The 10,983-nt window shown below is 38.5% G+C and overlaps 1 protein-coding gene and 1 pseudogene across 1 annotated transcript; both read right to left on the reverse strand.

Annotated features, from left to right (window-relative positions):
* LOC108166213 (zinc finger protein 568 pseudogene) overlaps positions 1–1,651 on the reverse strand; it is a 6,518-nt pseudogene extending 4,867 nt beyond the window's left edge.
* A 720-nt stretch (positions 1,652–2,371) lies between these two features.
* Positions 2,372–5,654, reverse strand: LOC103463132 (prostaglandin E2 receptor EP4 subtype-like). The gene is made up of 2 exons (XM_008406313.2): positions 4,343–5,654; positions 2,372–2,934 (listed from the first exon to the last, which is right to left on the reverse strand). The coding sequence occupies exons 1-2, from the start codon at positions 5,189–5,191 to the stop codon at positions 2,605–2,607; spliced, it is 1,179 nt and encodes a 392-aa protein (XP_008404535.1). The 5' UTR covers positions 5,192–5,654; the 3' UTR covers positions 2,372–2,604.
* Between the last annotated feature and the right edge of the window lie 5,329 nt (positions 5,655–10,983).

Raw genomic sequence — 10,983 nt, forward strand, 5'->3', positions numbered from 1 at the left:
GACACTCAAACCCCTCCACCACGATAAGGTGGCAGCCCAAGGAGAGGATTACTGGAACAGTAAAAGATAAATTCCCTAACAAAAGAACATGCCTTTCCATATTCTTAAGGAAGTAGAGCTAATTAAATGACATAAACAAGACCTGAAAGTGATTCCAGTTTCACTTGAAGGCCAACCTGTTGAAACTGTGGCAAATTTTAAATTCCTTGTGTTATTCCTGGACAGTCAGCTCAACTTTGCTGAAAACACTGACTATATATTTAAGAACTGTTCTCAGAGACTCTACCTTTTAAGAAGACCTTGGGGTTACCAAACTTGAGGCTGTGTTAAAATGTTAAAACTTAACATTCTAACTAGAGTTTTAACTTAACTCAAGTTAAAACAACATTTTAACTCAAGTTTGAATTTTGCATCTCCTCAGCTGGTTTGGTCACATGAGCTGCAGATTAACAGRCAATCTTTTAAGAATAYTTTGAATGGCAGGTATAACARCAGGTAAATAGTGGTGAAACCAAAAACAACTCTGTCTCAACTGTTTGCTGAAAGAACATGAAAGACAGCAAGAAATATTCTAGCAGAGAGCATCCATCCTCATTATTTATTAGTTTGACCCTCTGAGCTCATGAAGATGTTAAAGTGTTCCTTTAGAAACTAAGAACATCTATTAGAAGTTATTTATTGACAGTGCAATAATTATTCTTATCCAAACTAAATAACATTTACCTATAGCGTGCTGTGGTAAATGTGTAAGTGCTTTGCTCTATTCACAAATTGTTGATAATGTGATTCTATGAAAAGGATTTATCGTTTTTAAATAGTTTAATCTTATTTTTTTCATATATATAAGACTCTACCATAAATGGTATCTCAGAATAACATACATGGCACCGTGAAAACACAAATGTGATTTTTTTTTTTCCTTGCATCTGTTTTACAACCTGCTTGTTATTCCTAATTTGTTTGTTATTGACTTTTGCTGAATTAAATTTCTTAAGCATATATTGCAAATGGTATTTTTTATTATAGTGATCATGTTGTTTTTCATGTCTCTTTATTTCTTTTCTTCCTCCTATAATTGATGGAGATATATAGATATTATTCATAATGTATAAAAGTAGTTTGTCATTTAATTAGCTCTACGTCCTTAAGAAAGTGAAAAAATGTGGTGTTTTATGAGATAATTTATCTTTTACGGCGCCAGTAATGCCGAAATGAATAGTAAATAAAGAATGCGGCATTCTGATTTAGTAACGTGATTATGTTAATTGTTTTACCACCGCCAGGCCACTAGAGGCAGTAGTAGGCCCGAAAAGATGCGACTAAGGAGCAGATTTAGAAGTACACCGAAAGTTACAGAATTTGTTTAAAAACTGTGAGCTGCGCTTAAGTAAATAAAATATTGAAGTTCAAAAACATTCTGAGAGTGAAAATCCTTCCAAAAGGTGAAGATATATCACATATTTCAAAAGAAAATAAAAACGGGAGGCCGCGGATAATACAGGAAATAGCGCCCCCTTCACTTTCGGAGTGCAATGGTCCCATTTCCAAATAAGGTATGAGTTTGACAGTGGTGCGTCCCCGCCCCTTTCTGTTTGCTGCAGCGAGGACCTTCTCGTATTGGCTGCTCCGGGGCAGGAAATACGGCGGCCATCTTGGAGCGGTCGTCCCTCCCATAGAGATAATATAAGAATAGACGCCTCATGGACAGCTCTCGCCTATTGTCGCTAACGGGATTTAGGGCGGCCATCTTGGAGCGGTCCACCACTCCACTCAGCGTTATGTGTTTAGCAGCACAATGACGTATCAGCGCATTTAATTGATCATAACACGCTTTTTTGTTACTGGAAACCATATTCAATCATCTATCAAAGCTACATTTATAAACAATTGTATTTTTTAAGTATGTTTCTAATACAAAACTTAGTGGCTATAAGTAAAATAATCTTCCAATGGATCTAGAACTTATTTTTTAATCAATATTGAGTAATTATTAACCAACAACCAGCTGTCATTTCTTGTTGAAATGTTAGTTTTTTCAAGTGTATTTGGATATTTACACTAGAAACTGAAACAAAATTACTTGGAAATGTTTGTTTTTGCAGTAAACAAGCCTGGAAATTATATTCACCCTGTTTGCTGTTTTAGACTTTGGTGTCCGTTTATGCTGATGACAGTATTATACATTTTTTGCACATCATTTAAAAAAACATTTTTTCCATGTTATAAGTGGAATAATCTGCCTGTATAACCAGTACTTTTAAAATCAATATTAAGGAACTATTCATTTAAAACAAGCTCCCATTTCTTGCTGAAAATGTTTTTGTTTTTTTTCAAGTGTAGACATTTACAGTAAAAACTAGATWAAAAAAAAAAACTTGGTAAGATTTTTGCAGTGTAATGGGAACAAATGACCCAGATATTTTACAATAAAATTAGCCGTACAGCTTTCAGGCAGGCAACACAAACAAAACACAGACAGGTACAGAGTAAAGGCTCAGTTTTGTGCTCATGTTTCAGCTAATAAATAATATCTGCTAGTCCCGTTGCCATGGGGATTTGTGCAGTTTCTCTCTGCTTCCCTGCAGCAAACGGCATCGGTGAATTTCAAGTCTGGCACAGGAAGTCTGAGCTGAACGCCGGGAACCGGACGGAGGCGGGCAGCTGCGTGATGATGTTGGCGTTGCACATCAGCTGAGCAAACACGTGGTCCTCCTTGGTGATTTCGGGGCACAGCGGCGGGTCGCTGTGAGGCGACGGCAGGGAGGCGCTGACGGGGCTGTCGCAGCGCCCGGACCGGCTGAGCAGACGGCGGAACAGGGAGCGTCGCAGCAGGATGTAGATCCAGGGATCCAGGATGGGATTCAGGGAGGCGATCCGGATCGCCCGCAGGTCCGCCTTCTGGTCGCTCTGGAAACGGTTGGCGAAAATACGGATCTGAAACGCAGGAACAGATTGGAGAGGAGTTTTAATCACGCCCAGTTTAAAAATGCTTTAATAATCCCAAAGGGAAATTAAATGTTGTTGTGAGTCAGTAAGTCAAAAAGAGTAAAGATCTCCTGTAGCAGTCTGTATTACAGCGACTCTGAAGAAGCCTCTGACTGAAGATGCCCCTTGCCAAGACACCGTCAGTCTCATAAAGATAATGTCAGGGTTGTCCATCATTTTCTTGTTTTTATAAAGAAATCATCATCTCAAAGTTTTCAGTCATAAATAAATGCATCAGTTTAAATTTTTTAAATCATGTAAGATATTTGCAGCAGTGGTGCGGAAAGCTTTAAGGGTAGAAAGCTTTATAGTCAAAATTCTGAAAAACATGGACATTTCTGAGTTTGAAAAGTGAACAATTTGTTAGAAAAGAATCTGAAATTTTGAAATTAATTAAAAAATTTCTAGAAAAAAACATGGAAATTTCTGAGTTTGAAAAGTCAAAACTTTTCACCTTTTAAAAAACTTCTAGAAAATTCATGATCTTATTCTCAAATTTTATTTTTTTTTTCTTGCAAATTTCAAACTTTTGGAGCTCAGAATTTTATTGTTTTTTAAAATAAAATTTCAGATTAAAACTCAAAATGTCTGTCTCATAACAAATTTTTCACTTTTCAAGTTTTTCTAGAAACTTTTTGCATAACTTTTCTGCAAATGTTTGACTTTTAAAGCTCAGAAATAAAATAAATTCTAGAAAATGTCTAGGAAAAAAATTCTAGAATTTTGCATTAGGAAAAAATATCTAAGAAATTTTTATGTTAATCTCAAAACTTTTGTAGAAAGAAATTTGGACATTTCTGTGTTTGAGAAGGGAAAATTTTGGTAGAAAAAGAAACTGATGTTTTGAAATTAATCTTAGACATTTTCTAGAAAAAAAACTTCGAATTCCTTTTTGTTTCAAAAGTCTAAACATTTTTGCATTTTGAAATTCACAAATTTCAAAGTTTTTTCTACAAAATTTCTATAAAAATCTTGAACTCACACGCCGTTAAAAAAAATTTTCACGAACTTCTGACATTTGAAACTAAAATTTTAAAGTTGTATCTAGAAAATCCTTGAGATGAATCTAAAAATTTCAGAGTTTTTATTGCAAATTTACAGTCCTTGAGGTTGGAAATGTACCTTTTTTTTCTAGAAAATGTCAGATCTCAGTATTTCTGAAATGGACTCAAATTTCTACGTCATTGTCGGTTTGTTTTGGTTTGTTGTGACAAACAAACGGAGGTGATGGCAAGCAGTCGGATTTTTGTTGTTTTTGTTCCACTCTTGGATTATTTGATCCAAACGTGGTTCCGTCTGAGGTCCGTTTAAAAGTCAGATCCAGTGCGATCCATTTGCCGTTTCCTGCCCTACTCACCACTAACGGGGCCGAACAGGCCAGAACCACCGCGGAGGTCATCACCAGCACCGTCATCATCTGCGTCTCCGCGGCCGAGGACAGCGCTCTCCACCTCTGCCTGACGCTGGCTCTGGTTGCGGGCCGGTGCGCGGTTCTGCGGCGCATCAGCAGCAGCGTCCCGCACACCGCCAGGTTCAGCACCATGGTTCCGAAGATCAACATCAGGCTCACGACCCCGTACAGCACGGAGTACGTGGCGGCCAGGGGCTCCGAGGTCTTCCAGTCGATGAAGCACCAGGTTCCGGACGGCTGCAGCTCGCTCCTGGACACCCCCATCATGGGGAGGCAGCAGAACAAAATATGGCTGATGTAGATGAAGAGCAGGAACTTCTGCGCCGAGCGGCGGTTCACCCCCCAGCGCTGGTACCGGTAGGGCCAGCAGATGGCCAGGTACCGCTCCGCCGCCATGGCGCCGATGATGCTGAGTCCGGTCAGGCCGAAAAACAGCAGCAGGAAGGAGTCAAACTCGCAGACTTTGGGGTCCAGCAGCACCTGGTGGCCCAGGTAGTTGGCGATGGTGAACGGGCTGGCCATGCAGGTGCCCAGCAGGTCCGTCACCGCCAGGCCGCGCACCAGCGAGAAGAAAGCGGACGACTTCTTCTCCTGGCGGGACACGGAGAGCACCAGGATGGCGATCAGATTCCCGATGGCTCCGCCGGCGAACATGAAGATCGGCAGCGCGATTTCAGTCGAGTTGCCTGACCGCTGCTGGCGCAGCGACTCGTTGACGGGCGCGGATCCGTGCGTAAAGTTCGGAGTCTCCATAACCAAAATGGGCCAGAAGCTGCCGGGGATCTGGGAGCGCATTTCCTCTTTTCCTCCCGGAGGATGAAGCTCTGCGGAGTCCGAGCCGCTCTGCTGTCCAGTAATCCGCAAAGGGAGCGCTAATATCGGGACTGAGACAGCGGGATGTCCCGGATGTTGGGGCTGAGCCAACCAGCAGCCTGACGCGCATGATGGATGGGAAAAGTCTCAGTCTTTCCGCTCCAACTTTCATCACGGACGTGTGGTATTTAGAGTCGGGGTTTTCTGACAGACGCAACATTTCTCTATTCACACAGAAGGAAATTCAGAGGAACTTTAATCTGGGTCAAACATCTGCAGCCCTTTCTACACAGAGAAGAATTTTTACCCTCAGGCCAGGTGATAAACTCATTTAGGTCGTTTCACAGTGAAGACATTAGACTATCAGGTCCAGTTCTACTGGACAGAAAAACATCTCAAAATGTTAGTTCTGTCTAGAAAATTTTTGACTTTTGAAACTGAAATTTCCCCCCAAAAAACTTTGAGATAATTTCTAAGATTAATTTCAAGATTTTATAGAAAAACCTTGTTTCAAAAGTTGAATTTCCATGTTGTTTTCTGGAAAATTAAAACCTGTTTAATCCCTTTTTTTTCCAGCAAATTAACTGCATGCATTTCAATCCTTGGACCTCCCTAACACATTATATTTATGAATTATTACATTTTATGTTGGTTATGTTAGTGAAAATGTCGGTTTTATTCTCGGCAACAGTTGTTGCCGATGGGATTAAACGGGTCTCTMAATTTCATATTTTTTCTGAACATTTTTTACCTTTGAAACAAACTAAAAAAATGCCCATGTGTTTTATCTAGAACATTTCTGAGATTAATTTAAATATTCCTGAGGTGTTTTTTGGCGGGAATTTTCTCCCCTTGTGTTGTTTCCACGATGACCCTGTGCGCAAACCGACCCCATCGGAACCTTGTCTTGTTCTAGTTCGGATGTTTTCTGGAACATGCTGCCTCTTTTCTCTCCAGTTCGCTTTAAATAATCATCCCGGAAGTTTAATCGATGTAAACATTTCTCTTCATGCTTCTTCTTGTGTTTCCAAAACGCAGAACAAAGCGCTCAGATTTGAAAAGTTCCTGACTGTAAACGGTCGTCAGGAACATCGGGGGACATTCGGGACGTCAGCATGTTCTGGTTCTGGTACCATCAGACATTCATTACAGCCGGACTTGTGTTTACACTGAGCAGCAGCGGATAGTGGGTCTCTGTCTGCAGCCGACCTTAAAAGACAAAGCAAAACACCGGAGTGATGCCAGGGCTGGGAAACTCCAAACTGACTGGAAGATTGTTCTGTTCGCTATGAATCATGGGAGTTTATAGCTCTGTTTAATGGCTGAAGGTAGCCTGTGTTTCTGAAGTGCATTATCTGCGCCTGACTAACCAGCCGAGAATAACATCTTGCCCTGTCCCTAAAAGTAAATTAGTAAAATATGTTCCTGGCTGTAAACATGTCTGAAGGAACCAAAACAGCAAGTACAGATGTTTCGTTTGGGTCTCGTTGTTTATGGCAAAAATATACAGAAAGAAGTGGCCACCTGGGTTTAGCTAAGCGGGAAGGCATGGGGGCGTTTGTAACGCTACACTGTAAAAAACTAACAGCGATATTTAGGTTTATTTAGCCTGGCACAGAGAAATAAAACATGGGCGTCCATTTTCAGACGTATTTTAAATTAAATATTTAATTGACAGCTAAATATTTAGCTTACAAACTAAATGAATACTTAGTTTAAAAACAAAATATCTAGCTATGAATTTAATATTTATCTGTGGAATTAAATATTTTGTAAGGATCTAAATGCAAATTGTATAATTAGTTCCCAACTAAATGTTTAAGTCTGAGTTTAATATTTAGTAAGCAAAATAAATATTTTATTTGGAACCAAATATTTAGTTTGAAAACAAAACTGAATAGTTTGATAACTAAATATTCTGTTCAGACTTAAACATTTTGTTTTTGTCAGTTTTCATACTAAATATTTGGCTCCAAGGTAAAGACTTAGTTTGCAGACTGAATATTTATTCCTCCAACTGATTAAGTTTGATGTAAATATTTCATTTTCAAACTAAATATTTAGTTCCAAAATTAATATTTAATTTGGAGCTAAATATTTAGTTTGCCAATTAAATATTTACTTAAAAACAAAATGTTAAACTTTGAGCTAAATATCTAAATATTTTTTTAAATAATTTGCGGCTAAATATTTAATTTTAAAACTATATGTAAAGTAAGCATGTAGTTTGTGCCTTAAATGTTTAGTCTGGAATAATAATATTTGTAAATGTCTGAGCAACATGGTGAAAATATGACTAGAGAATGAAAACCCACATTACTTTATAAAGAGCACCCCATAAATAAGCGCAATCCTGCACTGGGATAATTAGCGCTTTAACTAATGAGTAGCTTCTAATTTTTTAAGGTTTCTTAGTTTTTTTATATTATTATTTTAAAGACAGAATGAGGAAAAAGGAGTTTTCAGTGTTTGAGTTGTCTGGGGGATTTGAGAGCGATAGGAGGAAAAACTGAACTAATGAACTCTTCTGTTTCCTGGAAGTGAGTCAAGAAAATCCCTCTTGGGTCTTGAAATGAGAAGGCAGGAATCCAGAGTGACACGGAGGTTATGTAAAACAGAGCCAGAAGAAATGCAGGAAGGCATTTATTTCAACAATTTGGAAGAATTTGTGAGTTTAAGCAGCTTGAAAATTAATCAACCAAAGTACTTTTATACAAATGTGCTTATTCTCACTGAGATTAGGTGTCTGTAATTGCATGTAAATCGGATTAAAACTAAATCTGGATCAAACTGAATGTCTAACTGGATCTGAAATTAGTCAATTTGTCTTGAGATTCTTTGAGAATTGGAACTTTATAAACAGAAGTGCATTAAAGCTGATCAACAACGAATACCAAGAACCCGATCCCTTAATGGGGTCAGGAGGGTTACTGGTGCCTCTCCAGCTAACGTTTCGGGCGAGAGGCAGGGTCACCTGGACAGGTCGCCAGTCTGTCGTAGGGCAACACAGAGACACACAGGACACACAACCACGCACACACACACTCACACCTAGGGGCAATTTGGAGAGGCCAATTAACCTGACAGTCATGTTTTTGGACTGTGGGAGGAAACCGGAGTACCCGGAGAAAACCCACCATGCACAGGGAGACCATGGAGACTCCATGCAGAAAGACTGGGGCCGGGAATCGAACCCAGAACCTTCTTGCTGCAAGGCAACAGCTCTACCAACTGCGCCACTGTGCAGCCCCAAGGAAATATGAAGTCTTCAAGTACGATGGGGGACAAAAAAAATCCCAACATCACGCAAGAAGAGGTGCAGAAAATAAAATCAATTCCAGTCCTGGGAGTACTGTTTTGATATATCGCATTGCGCATCCACTCGGCGACCGTATGATTTTAATTCATACTTGAATTTTTTTGTGTGTTTTTTTAGTGTTTTAGGAGAACCCAAACAACTAAGCTAACCTAGTAAATAATAATATAATAAGTAAATAATAAATAAGAGTAATTTAAAGTAGGAAAACATAGTTCTCATATGACGTCACACTTCCGTGAAGTTTGTAAGGGACAACCAACTTGGCAGGCAGTCGCTATGGAGTTACTATGACAACAATAAACAAGCTACAAGCTAGCTTCCCCATCGCCACAAGCTAGCTCCCCCATCGTTCATACGTTAAAAACAACATCTATTACTAGATCACTATTTTTGAGTGCTCTGCCCACCTTTGTATAACACTAAGATAAATATCAGTGATATTTACTGTAGTAAGTACTGTAGTACTGTCGAACTAGCAAAATTAGCATAGCTAATGTAGCTTTAACCTCCAAGCTAAGACGGACATGTAGCCTGCGGGTGCTGCTACATGTACCTACTGTGAAAGTCACCAGAACCTTGTTATTCGGCTGAAGGGTTCGTACGTCCTTTACAAATCCATTGAAACAAAGATTGTATCTGTCCGTGGATTCCAGGTCATGAAGTGTAATTTCTAAGAAATGTTATCTTGATGTCAGCTGTGGATTCACCGCATTTGGGAAAACATTTGACTCCAGTTTCTGTGGAAGCTGAAACTTTAATTAAATCCTAGGGTTTATAAATCAAGTTGTACCAGTGCCAATGTGGTGTTGTGAAGTCGTTAAAGTGATTTACAAGACGTCTGACCTCTCATTGCTTAAGAAAAATTTAAAATCCTTCTTTGTTAACCCTGCAAATTTAGAAATGTATAATCAAAATGAATCTACATTGAAAGCAAAATGGAATCAAAGTGAATTTTTGTCTTTGTGTGAACAAGCAGACTCTGATTCTTCATAATGTTTTTAAACAGATTTTAGTACTTTTTCCAACTATGAATAAGAAAAAAATCTCCCACAGGTGCCTCTAAAACAAAGTGTGTCAAACTTACTTTAATTTTCTACATACAAGTTGTGGTTATGTGTCAAATAAACTCCTTTCATATTAAATCAAAGATCATTGCTAAATCTCTAACTCACTCCTTTCTATGTAACAATAAGAAATAAGATTTGGATGAATAGCTTCTTGTTTTCTCACTGGTGATATTTACAGCTTTGGTTTTGGTGGATTGACAAGTCCTGGTGACTTTCTGTGGAACAGCTGAAAAGAAATCTGTATATCTGATGCCAAACACATTAGATCACAACAACTCCAGATATAAAGGGTGAAACAGTCATTCTGGAAGCTGAATTGCTTCATCATTTACTGCATCATTTTCTGACGGTTTCACCAGCTAAATGCGACTATGGCCAGTCGTTACTCATCATGCAGCTGTTAACCAAAGCAGAATACTCTCCAAAGTGGGATCAAACTCTAATACAGAAAAAGTCCCATTGGAGTATTGTGTGGTTGACTAAAAACAATCTGATTTATGTGCTTATTAACCTCAAAGTGATGCTGAATAATTAACTGTGTTGTGCAACAATGGCTTTGGTTTTGGTTTGGTTTTAAATAACAAATAGTCCTAAGAAATTGTTAACTAAATTTGTCAGGACTCTGTGTGATTATCAGGAAATATAACCAAATTAGTCTCAGTTTTTGTTATATAAATGCCTGCATGGCGAGGTTTGATAATAAATAGCAACGGAAGAATAATTACATGCAGCACTGATGTTGTCAAAGAGCAAAGAAAATATAAACTTCTTCTCACTAAAACACAGAAATGTATTAATATAAATTCAACTTCCAGTTAAAATACTTTGGTCAACAAACTCATTAAGCTAGTAACACTCAACTACACTAAGTAAAAACAAAAGAATTAAAAAAGCTAACAAGTACAAGTGCAGCAGAAAAAATTAGCAAATAACCAATAGAAATTATGCAATTATATCACAATCCAGTTTGAATATAAATGTTTGAAAACCAAAGTTTGTGTTAAAGAATTTGGAGCCAAATTGGCTTTAAACTAATAATTGGAATGTGTTCAGAACAACCAGTTTACGAAGGTAAGCAGAAACGAGGATTAAAACATTACTTACTGTTTCAATTCATAATATTCTGAATTGGAAATCAATAACTTATTATTGGACAATTGTGTGTGTGTGTGTGTGTGTGTGTGTGTGTGTGTGTGTGTGTGTGTGTGTGTGTGTGTGTGTGTGTGTGTGTTGTGAGCACCATGGTGAGCGCAGTAGTAGATAGAAACTGTGTCCGAATTCAGGGTCTGCATCCATATGGTCATAAACTACCAAAATATTTATATACTCACAAGATGGCGAACGAACGGCAGACTTAGTGACGTCACATCCTGAATTAGCTGCTCAAG

This window comes from Poecilia reticulata, linkage group LG4 (genome assembly GCF_000633615.1).
Source record: "Poecilia reticulata strain Guanapo linkage group LG4, Guppy_female_1.0+MT, whole genome shotgun sequence".
Classification (NCBI taxonomy): domain Eukaryota; kingdom Metazoa; phylum Chordata; class Actinopteri; order Cyprinodontiformes; family Poeciliidae; genus Poecilia; species Poecilia reticulata.